Source organism: Juglans regia, chromosome 10 (assembly GCF_001411555.2).
Source record: "Juglans regia cultivar Chandler chromosome 10, Walnut 2.0, whole genome shotgun sequence".
Taxonomy (NCBI): domain Eukaryota; kingdom Viridiplantae; phylum Streptophyta; class Magnoliopsida; order Fagales; family Juglandaceae; genus Juglans; species Juglans regia.
The window spans coordinates 22,688,195-22,704,411 of NC_049910.1; the positions used below are offsets into that span (position 1 = coordinate 22,688,195).

General features: G+C 38.4%; 3 protein-coding genes across 3 annotated transcripts; 2 read left to right on the top strand and 1 right to left on the bottom strand.

Moving 5' to 3' along the window:
• On the top strand, positions 1-1,886 carry LOC108990594 (equilibrative nucleotide transporter 3-like). Its single transcript, XM_035694451.1, has 7 exons — positions 1-13; positions 112-272; positions 387-491; positions 885-1,040; positions 1,161-1,304; positions 1,400-1,505; positions 1,659-1,886. The coding sequence occupies exons 2-7, from the start codon at positions 231-233 to the stop codon at positions 1,880-1,882; spliced, it is 777 nt and encodes a 258-aa protein (XP_035550344.1). The 5' UTR covers positions 1-13; positions 112-230; the 3' UTR covers positions 1,883-1,886.
• Positions 1,887-5,431: 3,545 nt separating this feature from the next.
• On the top strand, positions 5,432-5,899 carry LOC118349672. The gene has a single exon (XM_035695191.1). The coding sequence runs from the start codon at positions 5,432-5,434 to the stop codon at positions 5,897-5,899; it is 468 nt and encodes a 155-aa protein (XP_035551084.1).
• A 6,930-nt stretch (positions 5,900-12,829) lies between these two features.
• On the bottom strand, positions 12,830-14,292 carry LOC108999116 (putative pectinesterase 63). The gene is made up of 4 exons (XM_035695192.1): positions 13,786-14,292; positions 13,481-13,687; positions 13,149-13,375; positions 12,830-13,041 (listed from the first exon to the last, which is right to left on the bottom strand). Exons 1-4 carry the CDS (start codon positions 14,290-14,292, stop codon positions 12,882-12,884), a joined length of 1,101 nt encoding a protein of 366 aa, XP_035551085.1. The 3' UTR covers positions 12,830-12,881.
• Between the last annotated feature and the right edge of the window lie 1,925 nt (positions 14,293-16,217).

The window sequence follows — 16,217 nt, forward strand, 5'->3', positions numbered from 1 at the left end:
CATCCATTGAAGAGTGAGAATTTGGGTAATTTATTCCTCCCTCCTGCGCTCTTAAAACAATTCGTGTATCTGTTCGAATATTTTTTGAAGTTCTTATTCTTGGAATCGCAGCTATTGGTTGCTACTCAAAAGACCCACAACCATGAAAGCAAATGGAGCATAGTCAAGCACTTCCATTGGACCATTTTTAGTACAAGTACTATTTGCAGTCTTGAAGAGGGAGAATAGCCATGACTGTTGCTAATGAAATCGAGGCTCCAATGAGGCTTGAGGTTTGTACTAGAACACTGTTTCATTCGAGAGGAAGATACTGATGATCAGTTGAGTTTATGACAATTAAGAACAAGTTATACTAATGTAGAATCAACATCTGTAATTATAAGCAGGGAAAGTATAAAGCAATGTTGGTTTGTTTTGTTCTTGGGCTGGGGTCCCTTGTTGCATGGAACAGTATGCTGACAATTGGAGACTACTACTATCAACTATTCCAGGTAAGTAGCTCATGCTTACTTTATGTAGATACACAGTATCAAGGGCTTTTATCTTTTGAGGCAAGGAAAAAGTAAAGAACTTGCTTGTTGTAATTCAACTTTGATACTGTATGAGAATGATAAATTAAGGTGGTCTCGACCGAGAGAGGAATCATCCCAATTTTCTGCCTTGGTTTAGGAATTCACATCGTATATGACCTTTAAAAAGACAGAAAACTATAATCTGGAAGCGAGAATAGAAGTAAGATTGTGCAGATCTGGGAAAAAAAATGCCGGGAGTGTTGGAATGGAGGCACTAATTTCTCATTAATGCACTTAATGTCATCCTGTACTTAATTAGCTTTCTTGATAATAAGATGAATTAACAAATGAAGTTTTCCCTCTCCTCACAAGAAATACCATCCTTCACGAGTACTTACACTCGTTTATCAACCATTCGCGCTTGGAACAATGGCAATACTGGCATACAACGAGTCAAAGATCAATACTAGGTGGCGCAATTTATTTGGATACACTCTTTTCTTCGCAAGTACTTTGTTGGTCTTAGTTGTAAGTAAAGATCTTCCCAAGTTTTTTGCTCTCGAGTTTTGCCATCTGAGCTTTGCAATTCATACTGTACCAAATTCTGATTTTTCTTGATGATTCCAATATATGTTTGGTGAGATACAGTTGGATTTAGCCACATTCGGGAAAGGTGGAATTGGACCTTTTGTTGGTATATGTTTGCTTTCTGCTTGTTTTGGAGTTGCACATGCCCATGTTCAAGGTGGAATGGTTGGAGACCTATCTTTCATGTGTCCTGAATTCATTCAGGTTTGTATTCTTAAGACTTATTTTTAACTGCATGCTCTGTCTTTGTTTTCATCTGCTCAACCTAATTTAAGACGTCCATTTTGTTTCTTCTGCAGTCCTTCCTTGCTGGTCTCGCCGCGTCAGGGGCTCTGTCCTCTGCTTTGAGGCTAATCACAAAAGCAGCCTTTGAGAAATCTCAGAACGGGCTTCGCAAGGGAGCTAGTAGGTTTACTCCCTGTTTTTTTTAACAATCGACAAATTTTCTTTCGCAATTTCATTACTTTGGTGTTCATTGTTTTAAGTACTGAGAAATAAAATAAAATGAAAATATCTGAAACTCTTTCGATGATTACAAAAGAAATCTTTCTTTTCCAGTGTTATTCCTGGCGATGTCCACGTTCTTTGTGTTTTTGTGTATTCTTCTTTATGCGATGGTCTTCCCTAAGTTGCCAATAGTGAAGTACTATCGCTCAAAGGCAGCCTCAGAAGGATCGAAAACTGTATCCGCTGACCTTGCTGCTGCTGGAATCCAGAAAAACACAAACCAAGGAGAAGGAGTACTGCAACTTTTCTTTAACCTCATAATACATCATGTTTAGCGAATTTTTGAGATTAAGGTCTCTTGAATGTTTTAGAAATTTTCACAGGATGAAGATGACACAAAACACCAGCAGCGCTTGAGCAATAAACTACTGTTCTTCCAGAATATAGATTATGCAATTGACTTGTTTCTTATATACGTGTTGACATTGTCAATCTTCCCCGGGTTCTTGTATGAAAATACCGGATTTCACGGAATGGGCTTGTGGTAAGTACTGCTCCTAATTCATGAAACAGAAAATCATCGCATTTTGCTCCTATTGCAAGTTGAATGAATAGAATGTTTTCCACAGGATTCTAAGTGTAATAACCGGGCTTAGGCCCAGCCCGTTGGTGAGGCCCAGCCCATTGGAGAAGCCCAGCCCTTGAGTAGTTTTAGTGAGACCGAACGGCGTCGCTTGGGTGAAGGGATTAATTCCCTTGCACTGTTTTTCTTCTTCGCGTTGCCTTCCCCTCTGCTCTGCATTTCCGGATCTCTCTCAACCGTGCGCACCAACCCACGACTCCAGCGGTTGCTTATCATCTCCTTTCACACTCAAGGTTCGGTTTTTACTCATTTCTTTGCAGACTTCTCAATCGGGTTCTCACTGTTTTCTTCTCCTTCCGCTGATTTCCTTCGTTCTGCATTTTCGGTCTGCAGTTACTGGATATTTCCATCTCCGTGGGTCTCGGTTTTCTTTAGTTCTTCGAAGTAGTCCGTGGGCATCAAGTCTGGGCGCTTGAATTTATTTTTCCTTTCGGTAACTAATTTTTTTCCCTTTCCTTCGTTTGTCTGTTTCACGCATGCACTGGTTGGTTGACCGTGCATCACTTAGACTTATTTTTCTTCCTCTATGCGCAGACCATTAGTAATTTCAGTAGATGAATTTTTGAGCGTTTATTTTTTTTTAGTTGTTGTTTTAATTGCTGAAACAGTGAAGTGTATTGGAATTATGGAGGTGGAGGAGTATAATTTTGGGTGTTTTGTGAGTCGGTTTTTGAAGTATTATTTGAGACTTTTTGGTGTGAAATGACGGGTCTTTTGGAACTAGTGGTATTGAATTTTTCTACAAGTTTTGAATTGTTGAATGAGTAGAGTATTGATGCGGGCACTGAAATGGTTTTATTCGAAGTTTGGAAGCGAAGTTTGGATTGGATTATGTTTTAATTATTAGAGTTGCTGTGGTTGATTTTGGAAATGATTATAGTCGGTTGGTATTATTAAAAGGTGTGGATGTTTTGGGTTTCAATTGCAAATGGGTTGAAGAGAGTTGTTCGGATTTAATTGTTAGATAGTTATGGAGCTGTGAAGGGACTGTTTGATTTTTTATTCATTAAATAGCAGGCTACTAGATTGGTTATTAAATATTGGATATATGTTCTTTTGTTTAGGTGGTGTTACTATTAGAGTTCCGGCTCAAGGTGTTGATAATTCGAAGAAATCAGGTAAGCGGGGTTTATATACTAGTTTTACATAAAATAAATGAAAGTAGGTTGACTTTGAGAATAAATGTGTTTATTTTTGAAAGAGATGATCTGAAAACAACCTCAAATGTTTATTCTGCATATGCATAAATTCTATATAAGGAAAATGTTTTTTTTGTCATGACTAGTGTAGACATGAGCAAGTTTTGTGTACTTTATTTCTGAACTATGTAAAAGAGCGAATATGAAAATCTGGAAATTTTGTTATGAACAAATGAGAATATTTTGTTTATGTTTATCTCGAACATGTGAAATGATCTGAAGCCTTTCAATGTTTTGTTTTGATATGAGGTATCATCTGAGAATCTTGGTATGATGTTCTGATTCTGTATATGATTGTAACCGGATTTTCGATGAAATCCGTTCTGTTTCTGTTAAGGCCCAGCCACGGGTATAATGGTGGTTTATAATCCTACCACGGGGGTGAAACATGGAAAATGGCCCAGCCACGGGTATAATGGTGGTTTATAACCCTACCACGGGGGTTAAACATGGTATTGTCCCGATGTGATGCTAAGAGATGAGATAAGATTATAATGTTTCAGTTTAGAAATGCCAACGGAAGTTCTTTTTGGAATAAGTTTATTTTCTGAAAACTTCGCTCTAATGTTTTGTAAAAGTTTTGTTTCTGCATTCTGAAAGTAAATGTTTTGTTCGGCTTATCAAATGTTATAAATGCTCATGTTTACATGCTGGTATATACTCCTTGCTTGCTGAGTTGTTGATAACTCACCCCGTTAATCTTCATAATATTTCAGATGACATCGATGGTTCAGCTGAGGATCAGTATTAGAGTCTATGGAGAAGATTAGCCCTGATTTGTGGTTGGATATCTCATGTTACTAGTGTTGGTGTTAGAGACTAATTATTTTCTTAAGTTGCTTCAATCGATTTAGACGGTTTATGGAGATTTATGTTAATGTTTTATTATTTTTAGTTGTTATTTGAGACAAGAAGAAGAGTTGATTATATTTGGGTTATTTGGATTGAATATTGGATAAATGAACTATTTGATGTGTTTAATTGAAGTATTTACGTTCGATTTGAGTTTTGAGAAAATGGATATATTATTGATTTTGGGAGTACTCTAGCCTTGTTAGAGCTGATTATCAGGTTTATGAGTTAACTCTCTGGACCCTCGGGGTCGGGGCGTTACAGTTGGTATCAGAGACAGGTTTGAATTCTGCATACTGTAGACCTTGGAGGTTTAGATATCTGTGGGTTCATAGGATGTGTAAATTTCAAAATAGGAATTGGAGGATTATAAGGATTGTCATGTGGATATTTAAGTTTGAGTTACAAGAACATTAAGATTGATTTTGATGGGATTTGAGGTTTTAAATTTGGCTGATGTTAGAAATTGAATTTGGAACTTTGAGGTTATAGATTTTAGTGATATACGTGTGTATTAAGTGATGTCAGATTTGCATAGTTATCTGATTTATATAGATATATATATGTATATGTGTTTATATGCCTATTTCATTTATCCTCTTATATATTTCTATTTACCTGGTATTTTCGTTTTTCTTTTATTTAGAACGTTTCACCGAGTGTAGACTTTCAGGATGGCTGCTCGTCGTAGAGTTCGAACTCTTGAAGATTTGAATGAAGACGACAATGGTGGGGGGTGCACGTTCGAACAATTTAATCGAACGCATCCTCCCACCTTTGATGGAAGAGGCAATGCGAATGCTGCGGAAGATTGGATACAAGACATTGAAGAAATATTTGGTGTTTTGGAGTGTACCGATCAGCAAAAAGTCAAGTTTGCAGCCTTCAAATTATCTGGAGAAGCAAAGAGGTGGTGGAATTCTGAGAAAATTATCAGGGAAGCTGAGGGGATTGGAGTAATTGTTTGGGCTCAATTCAAGCAGAGTTTCTTCGATCGATTCTTCCCTAAGGCAGATAGGGATGCTAGAGCCCGAGAGTTCACCAACTTGGTGCAGGGAACCATGACTGTGCGCCAGTATGCTGCAAGGTTTGCGGAATTATCACGTTTCGCCGCATACTTGATTCCCGATGAGGAGAAAAAGACTAGGAAGTTTGAAGAAGGCTTGAACTACAGGATTTATGAGCGGGTGATGATCTTACAGATTCAGAATTTTTCAGAATTAGTACACAAGGCGATGCTAGCGGAACAGAATCTTAAGAGGGGTGCTGAATTGCAAGAACAGAGGAAGAGAGCTGCTCCACAAGGATTTCCTAGTTCGGATCAAGGGCAATGGAAAAAGAGAAATGAGGGGAGCAGTTCAAGTCAGAGGCAGATACAGGGAAATCATACACCTAACCCTTGTAAGTTCTGTAACCGCATACACCATGGAGAGTGCAGGAAGGAAGTGGGTTCATGTTTCAAATGCGGTAAGGATGGGCATTTCATTAGAGAATGTCCATTGCTTGCGGAGGACAACAGAAGGCCCAACCCACCCCAAAACTTTAGGCCGATTAATCAAGGCAACAATCAGCGGAGGACTGTACCTGCTCGGGTATTTGCTTTGACACCGGGAGAAGCTGAGGACAAGGAGGATGTCATCACAGGTATAATTCTCTAACCATCTCTTAAAAATTTCTTTGTTGAGAATTAAGGAATATTTGTCTTATTATCTCTTTGGATTAAATGACGTAACCAGGAATTGTTCCCTTATTCCTCAATAAGGCTATTGTTTTATTTGACTCGGGGGCTACCCACTCATTTATTTCTATGGATTATGTTAAGTTGTGCCCCATTGTTGCTGATGAGATGGACTACAATTTGAGGGTCTCTACCCCAACTGGTGATATAGTGACTTGTAACAAGATTTTACTCAAGTGTCCAATAACTATTAGCGGGAAGGAAATGCCAGCTAACCTGATAGTCTTTCCTATGACTGGGTTTGATGTGATTTTGGGGATGGATTGGTTAACTTCCAGTTATGCTAGTATTGATTGTTTTAAAAGGGAAGTGGTGTTCAAGTTTCCGAAAGAGGAGGAACTTCGGTTTATGGGTTCTAGAGTGCGTACCTCTCCATCAGTTATTTCTGCTTTTCAGGTTGACAAGCTTTTACGTGATGGGTGTCAAGGGTTTTTGGCCTTTGTGGTGGATGAACCAAAGGAAGAATTGAAACTTGAAGAGATTCCTATTGTGAGGGAATATCCAGAAGTTTTTCCTGAAGATTTGTCTGGATTACCGCCTGAGCGGAGGTAGAGTTTGCTATTGAATTAGCACCAGGCACAGCGCCTCTTTCCAAAGCCCCTTATCGAATGGCGCCATCAGAGTTAGCCGAGCTCAAAGAACAGTTGCAAGACTTGTTAGACAAAGGTTTCATTAGACCTAGTGTGTCGCCTTGGGGAGCTCCAGTCTTGTTTGTGAAGAAGAAGGATGGGACAATGAGGATGTGTATAGACTACAGGGAACTGAATCGAGTGACCATAAAGAATAAATATCCGTTGCCCCGCATCGATGATTTATTTGATCAGTTGCAGGGTGCGCAGGTGTTTTCTAAAATTGATCTCAGATCGGGTTATCATCAATTTAAAATCAAGGCGGAGGATGTGCCTAAGACAGCTTTCAGGACCAGGTATGGCCACTATGAATTTTTAGTCATGCCTTTTGGTTTAACCAATGCCCCAGCAATATTTATGGACTTGATGAATCGAGTATTTCATGAGTTTCTGGATAAATTTGTAGTGGTGTTTATTGATGATATATTAATCTACTCCAAGAGTAAAGCTGAACACGAAGACCATCTGAGACAAGTACTAGGGACACTCAGGGATAAGAAATTATTTGCCAAGTTGAAAAAGTGTGAATTTTGGCTCGAGTCTATTGCATTTTTGGGACATGTAGTCTCAAGGGATGGCATTTCTGTAGACCCCGGGAAGATTGAAGCAATAGTTAACTGGACTCAACCAACCAATGTGCATGAAGTCAGGAGCTTCTTGGGTTTGGCTGGTTATTACCGTCGTTTTATAGACAATTTCTCAAAAATAGCGGTTCCCCTTACCGCCCTCACAAGGAAGAACAACAAGTATGTTTGGACTGAAAATTGTGAGGAAAGCTTCCAGGAATTGAAGAAGAGATTGGTGACAGCTCCAGTTCTAACAGTCCCTAGCGAAAGAGGAGGATTTGTGGTTTATAGTGACGCTTCACGATTGGGTTTGGGATGTGTTTTGATGCAGCATGGGAAAGTAATAGCATACGCTTCTCGGCAACTGAAGACATATGAACAAAATTACCCAACACATGATTTGGAGTTGGCCGCCGTTGTCTTTGCACTTAAAATCTGGAGGCATTATTTATATGGTGAAAGGTGCGAAATCTACACGGATCACAAGAGTTTGAAATACTTCTTCACTCAGAAAGAACTGAATATGAGACAGAGGAGATGGCTCGAACTAGTCAAGGACTATGACTGCAACATTAATTACCATCCAGGCAAAGCTAATGTTGTAGCTGATGCACTTAGCAGGAAGCCGGTGGGACCAGTAATTGCAACTCTTACCACTCAACCCCACTTATTAATGGACCTGGAAAGAGCCAGTATTGAGGTAGTCGTGGGTGACCAGCAGGCATTAATAGCCAGTTTAATAGTTCAACCAGCTTTGATAGACAGAATAAAGCTCGCCCAAAAAGAAGATTCTAAGTTGGTAAGATTATTTGAAGAAGTAGAAAAGGGGGATAAACCTGAGTTTAATATTTCTGAAGATGGAGTATTAAGGTTTGGAAACAGATGTTGTGTGCCGGACAGTGTTGTAATAAAAAGACTTATCCTTGAAGAAGCGCACCGCTCTCCTTACACAGTCCACCCGGGTAGTACGAAAATGTATCGAGATTTGAAAGATTCTTTTTGGTGGGAGGGCATGAAGAGAGAGATTGCTCAATTTGTGGCACAGTGCTTAACATGTCAACAGGTGAAAGTAGAACACCAACGACCAGCAGGGTTGTTGTAACCACTTCAGATTCCAGAATGGAAATGGGAGCATATTTCCATGGACTTTGTTACAGGTCTTCCACGGGCACCGACCGGACAAGATGCAATTTGGGTGATAGTAGACCGTTTGACGAAGACAGCTCATTTTGTACCTATCAAAGTTTCTTATAAGTTGGAGAAACTAGCCGAGCTTTATATACAGGAAATAGTGAGGTTGCATGGGGTACCTGTGTCCATGGTGTCGGATAGAGATCCGCGTTTCACTTCGAAATTTTGGCGAAGCTTACAAGAGGCCATGGGCACTAAGTTAAATTTCAGCACGGCGTTTCACCCACAAACAGATGGTCAGTCGGAAAGGACCATTCAAATTTTGGAAGACATGTTGAGAGCTTGTATGCTGGATTTTAAGGGGACTTGGATTCGGCACTTGCCTTTGGTCGAGTTTGCTTATAATAACAGTTACCAGGCTAGTATTGAGATGGCACCTTATGAGGCACTTTATGGTAGGAAGTGTAGATCTCCGTTATATTGGGACGAAGTGGGCGAAAGACAAATTTTGGGTCCAGAAATCATACAGAAGACAGCAGAGAAGATTGAGACCATTCGAGCTAGAATGAGAGCGGCTCAGAGTCGGCAGAAGAGCTATGCAGATAACCGTCGTCGCCAATTGGAGTTTGAGGTTGGGGTTAAGGTATTCTTGAGGATTGCACCCATGAGAGGGGTTATGAGGTTTGGAAAGAAGGGTAAGTTGAGCCCTAGGTACATCGGACCATTTGAGATTCTTGATCGGATTGGACCAGTGGCTTACAGAGTAGCCCTACCACCCGCGCTCTCAAGTGTACACAATGTATTTCATGTATCTATGCTGAGGAAGTATGTTCCTGATCCCACTCACGTTATTGATTACGAGCCTCTTCATTTTCAGGAAGATCTGACTTATACAGAAGAGCCGTTGCGGATTGTAGAGAGAAAAGAACAAGTGTTACGTAATCGGACTATTCCATTGGTTAAGGTGGTATGGAATAATCATGCTATCAGTGAAGCCTCTTGGGAATTAGAAAAGGAAATGCAAGTCAAGTACCCACAATTGTTCGACGACGATCCTAATAGCTTGTGGCAAATTCCGAGAACGGAATTTTTTTAAGGGGGGGAGAATGTAATAACCGGGCTTAGGCCCAGCCCGTTGGTGAGGCCCAGCCCGTTGGAGAAGCCCAGCTCATGAGTGGTTTTAGTGAGACCGAACGGCGTCGTTTGGGTGAAGGGATTAATTCCCTTGCACTGTTTTTCTTCTTCGCGTTGCCTTCCCCTCTGCTCTGCATTTCCGGATCTCTCTCCCCCGTGCGCACCAACCCACGACTCTAGCGGTTGCTTATCATCTCCTTTCACACTCAAGGTTCGGTTTTTACTCATTTCTTTACAGATTTCTCAATCGGGTTCTCATTGTTTTCTTCTCCTTCCGCTGATTTTTCCTTCGTTTTGCATCTCGGTCTGCAGTTACTGGATATTTCCATCTCCGTGGGTCTCGGTTTTCTTTAGTTCTTCGAAGTAGTCCGTGGGCATCAAGTCTGGGCGCTTGAATTTATTTCCTTTCGGTAACTAATTTTTCCCTTTCCTTCGTTTGTCTGTTTCACGCACGCACTGGTTGGTTGACCGTGCATCACACTTAGACTTATTTTTCTTCCTCTATGCGCAGACCATTAGTAATTTCAGTAGATGAATTTTTGAGCGTTTATTTTTTTTTAGTTGTTGTTTTAATTGCTGAAACAGTGAAGTGTATTGGAATTATGGAGGTTGAGGAGTATAATTTTGGGTGTTTTGTGAGTCGGTTTTTGAAGTATTACTTGAGACTTTTTGGTGTGAAATGACGGGTGTTTTGGAACTAGTGGTATTGAATTTTTCTACAAGTTTTGAATTGTTGAATGAGTAGAGTATTGATGCGTGCACTGAAATGGTTTTATTCGAAGTTTGGAAGCGAAGTTTGGATTGGATTATGTTTTAATTATTAGAGTTGCTGTGGTTGATTTTGGAAATGATTATAGTCGGTTGGTATTATTAGAAGGTGTGGATGTTTTGGGTTTCAATTGCGAATGGTTTGAAGAGAGTTGTTCGGATTTAATTGTTAGATAGTTATGGAGTTGTGAAGGGACTGTTTTGAATTATTATTCATTAAATAGCAGACTACTAGATTGGTTATTAAATGTTGGATATATGTTCTTTTGTTTAGGTGGTGTTACTATTAGAGTTCCGGCTCAAGGTGTTGATAATACGAAGAAGTCAGGTAAGCGGGGTTTATATACTAGTTTTGCATAAAATAAATGAAAGGAGGTTGACTTTGAGAATAAATGTGTTTATTTTTGAAAGAGATGATCTGAAAACAACCTCAAATGTTTATTCTGCATATGCATAAATTCTATATAAGGGAAAATGTTTTTCTGTCATGACTAGTGTAGACATGAGCAAGTTTTGTGTACTTTATTTCTGAACTATGTAAAAGAGCGAATATGAAAATCTGGAAGTTTTGTTATGAACAAATGAGAATATTTTGTTTATGTTTATCTCGAACATGTGAAATGATCTGAAGCCTTTCAACGTTTTGTTTTGATATGAGGTATCATCTGAGAATCTTGGCATGATGTTCTGATTCTGTCTATGATTGTAACCGGATTTTCGATGAAATCCGTTCTGTTTCTGTTAAGGCCCAGCCACGGGTATAATGGTGGTTTATAACCCTACCACGGGGGTGAATTTGATATAACTATATTATTAAGTTGTAAATTAGAAGTACTTAATCTGTTTTTTTAAACACTGAGCCGATTATATGATACAAGTCCTTAGGTTTTTAAATTAGATATGATTCATAATATTTTATGAATTTCTATTGCTTAAGAAAGTTATGAATCTCCTACTACATTATATGTTGGCAGTATTAAACTATCGTGTTTATAATAGTTTATAAAGATATGAGTTTTAAATATGATTAAACTAATTTTTGAAATGAATCTGAGTTGTTTTTCCATATTTGATAAAATTATTTTATAATATTTCAAGACTATTTTTTTTAATGATAATATAATTATTAGATTTCTGATAACTAGATAGTTGTCAAAACTATTTCCGTAGTATGAATTTGAAGTAAACGGAGAATTTTAGCAAGTCCTTTTAGAAATTTAGTAACGCTTAGTGTTTTGTATAGGTGACGATTGACATTCATTCAGCATGATTGTGGAAAGATTCAGAATAGTACTTAAGAAGTCCAGGTAAGCGGGGTTCATATACTAGATTTTGCATAAAAGAAATGAAAAGAGGTTGACTTTGAAAAATATGCATATTTGTTTCTGAAAATAAATCTGAAAACAACCTCAAATGTTTGTTCTGCATATGCATAAATTCTATATAAGAGAAAGTATTTTCTGTCATGACTGGTGTAGACATGAGCTGATTTTATGCATTTTGTTTCTGAATTATGTAAAAAGAGCGAATATGAAAATCTAAAATTTTTGCTATTGATGTTTTGTTTCTGTTTATTTCGAACATGTGAAATGATCTGAGGCGATTTAGTATTTTGTTTTAATATGATGTGTTATCTGAAAACCTTGGCATGAAGTTCTGATTCTGTATCTGAATGTGATCTGTTTCCGATGATGTTCCGTTCTGTTTCTGTTAAGGGCCAGCCACGGGTATAATGGTAGTTTATAACCCTACCACGGGAGTGAAACATGGAATACGGCCCAGCCACGGGTATAATGGTGGTTTATAACCCTACCACTTGGGTGAAACATGGTATACGGCCCAGCCACGGGTATAATGGTAGTTTATAACCCTACCACGGGGGTTAAACATGGTATTTGTCCCGATGTGATGCTATGAAATGACATGAATATAATGTTTCAGTTTGGAAATGCCAAAGGATTTTCTTTTTGAGAACAAGTTTGTTTTTCTGAAAATTTCGCTCTGATGTTTTGTATCAAGTTTTGTTTATGTATTCCAAAAGTAAAAATGTTGTCTATGCATTCCGAAAGAAAATGTTTTGTTCTGCATATTGAACGTTATAACTGCTCATGTTTTCATGCTAGTATATGCTCTCTGCTTACTGAGTTGTTGATAACTCATCCCTTATCTCCACAATATTTTTCAGATATTATGATGGTTCAGCTGAGGATCAAGATTATGAGGCATTGGGTGAGATGATTTAAGTGTAGTGGTTCAAGCATAAGAAGTTTTTATGAGTATTGTCGATTTTTATTAAGAAGTTTTATTGTGTTATAATGACTTGGCATTTTGGAAAATTGGTTATATTGAGGAAATTAGATTTAATCAAATTTTCTATATGATATTGAGAATTTGGAGTATTTTTTTTATATTGTTGAAAGATGAGTTTAAGTGTTAGGAGGTAACTCTCCGACCCGTGCGGGACTGGGATTTTACAAAATATATTTATATAATATACTATACATGCATCACATCATAGTAATTATGGAATTTATCTCTTTATACTGATATAAATAATGTAAATATAATGTTAGAAAAGGAGAAAATTAAATGCAACTGTACATGAATGTATTGGATGTTTATATCCAGTTAGAGAAAAGTTGCCGTTATGCATTTGGCAAATTGTAATGAGTTTTTAACCAATCTTTGGAATTGGGACAAGCCATTGACTTCCTCCGATGAAAGTGGTGCTCAAGAAGGGCTTTACTTGATCGTCAGAAAGAGTCTTTCCAAATTTGCGGTTGGAGGCACTTGACCCTGGGCCCGAGCATTGGTACTCTCCATAAAACACATTCCTACAATGTATCATGCAATCATGTTAATACGCCATACCTTTGTGAATTAATAACACGAAGAAAATGTTGAAGAAAACTGCACTATTGATGGGTAATCGGATGCCTACTTTTGGTGCTGAGACTTCATCCAACCGCCACTATTGATGTTACTGCCCATGTATGTATAGGCAAACACAACCCGAGATGTCTCCTTCCATGCTCGACCAAGGTACATATCGCCAGTCCCCTGTATCTTGCAATGGACGAATACAAACCCGCTGTCCCCTGATTGGCCATTCATATCTTGTGCTGCGATCACACCCAAATTCTCTGCAACCGATTTTATGGTGGTGTCCTGCATATTTATACATTCTTAACTTAATACATACATATATAAGATGAGAAATTATTAGCAGGCTACTCTAGAAATATGGATGGCTTGGTATTTTTTGCAGCTTACCCTGTAGAGGGATTTTCCATTTCCAAATATGAAATCAACACTCCCTTCGATGTAGCAGCTCTGAAACAAATGCCTACCCCGGTCATCACACAAGGTGTCTTGGAATCCTATGAACTTGCAACTGTAGAATGCTGCCATGTCCCCTGATATCCTCAATGCCACTGCCTGTCCATCGGATTTTCTGGGATCTGGCTTTGGAGATGAATTCTGTAAACACCATCCACAAAACAGATAGTATTATAAACAAACGTTTTATAATATTTGCTAAGAAAATAAAAGAAAAGAAAAGAAAAGCAAAAACGCACCACAAAGATAATATTGACTGCCATGAAGTTGTCAGACTCAATGGCCACAGTGGCGCTTTCCCAGGTTCCGTATTTCTTTGCTGTACCGTCATACGTTATGGTAGGCATATTGCCCGGTTTCCCATAGAACGTCACGAAGGGCTTCGACCTATCGACGACTACCTTTTCTTTGTAATTACCGCCAGCAATATATATAATCACTCGGTCTGTATTTCCTGACGGAATGCTCTCAACGGCGTCGGTCACCGTCTTGAAATCTCCAGCACCATCTTTTCTGACCTTGATGATCTTCATTGGAGCTTTGCTAAGGGATGCGATTAGGGCGTTGTTGAAAAGGGTGTGCTTTGAAGCATCCTCGTACTCTTTCATGTTTAGCGCAATCCATGCGTCTAGGTTTGATTCTGGATCCGATGCCACAGTCTGGTTGGCATGGCATAAAGCTGTTGGGACGAGCAATGTGGCTAGAAACAACAGCTGAGTTGCCAAATTTGTTAGTTTCAAAGCCATTTCGAATGATTGACTGAAAATGTAAGTTCACTCGCTGCGTGCTGCATGCATATGCTTGTATTTTATTTATACTAGAAATAAAAGAGCAACGAACGGATCATGCGTATTAGAGTATGTGAAGTTGTACGTGATTTTCGAGGGGATTTTAGTTTCTTCTGTTTGTTTGTCATTGAAATGCCCCTACTCGCTCGAGAAACAACCAAAATGCCATTGTGCTTTTAAAGGATAATTTCAATGATTAAAGCTTTACTATCCGAGGTGAGAAAAAACATATGAGGATTAGGGTTGGGGGCATTTTAGGAGTTGAAGAGAGCTTTTCTAGAACCAAAAGACTACAATGTCCGGGTATATGTATTGTATGTCAGTTTAGCGCTGTAGACAAAACAAGATGTTGTTTGGGGGTTAACTGTAACGCCCAGTCCCGGGCTCTAGAGTGTTAGCTCTTATTAGTTAATATCAACTCCAATATCACAACTATAAATAATCCTGAAACTCCATAAAATATTCAACACAAATATCCATATTCCTTCATACGCACACTAAAAAAAATCCTCATTAAAATAAATTAAAAACTCACTAAAGACTCAAAAATATCCATAACTTAACATACCAAAATAACCGAAAACAATAGCTCTATTAAACATGAACCAATAAATACTAGTACCAAAAGACACTTATTCTTCTATGATCATCACACCTTGCAAAAACTTTTTATTCTTGTTCTCCAGCCAAACTATGAAAATTATGTGAAAAATATTGTGGAGATAAGAGGTGAGGTATTAACAACTCAGTAAGCAGAAGACATATACTAGTGAGCAAACATTAGCATTTACAAAGTATAGTATGCAAAACAAAATATTTTCCAGAGTTATCATACATAACTAAACATGTTTTCAAACGTAACAAAGCAATGGTTTTAAGACATAAAAAACCTAGAGTACTTTGGCATGACATAACCTGAACATCATCATCACATCAAAACAGAGCATCTCACAAAGCAGAGACCATGTTTAACCCCCGTGGTAGAGTTGTGCCATCCCCAATGGCCAAAACGGGCAGAGACAGAGGTGAAATGTAATTCCCCGACCCCGAGGGTCCGGAGAGTTAACTCATAAAACCTGATAATCAGCTCTAACAAGGCTTGAATACTCCCAAATTCAATAATATATCCATTTTCCCAAACCTCAAATCGAACGTAAATACTTCAATTAAATAAATCAAATAAGCTCATTTATCCAATATTCAATCCAACAACCCAAATAAAATCAACTCTTCTTCATGTCTCAAATAACAACTAGAAATACTAAAACATTAACATAAATCTCCATAAACCGTCTAAATCCATTGAAGCAACTTAAGAAAAATAATTAGCTTCTAACACCAACACTAATAACATGAGATACCCAACCACAAATCAGTGCTAATCTTCTCCATAGACTCTAATACTGATCCTCAGCTGAACCATCGATGTCATCTGAAATATTATGAAGATTAATGGGGTGAGTTATCAACAACTCAGCAAGCAAAGAGCATATACTAGCATGTAAACATGAGCATTTATAACATTTGATAAGCCGAACAAAACATTTACTTTCAGAGTGCAGAAACAAAACTTGTACAAAAACATTAGAGCGAAGTTTTCAGAAAAATAAACTTATTCCAAAAAGAGAATCCGTTGGCATTTCTAAACTGACACCTTATAATCATATCATCATTCAACAAACACATCGGGACAATACCATGTTTAACCCCCGTGGTAGGGTTATAAACCACCATTATACCCGTGGCTGGGCCATATTCCATGTTTCACCCCCGTGGTAGGGTTATAAACCACCATTATACCCGTGGCTGGGCCGTTTTCCATGTTTCACCCCCGTGGTAGGGTTATAAACCACCATTATACCCGTGGCTGGGCCGTATACCAT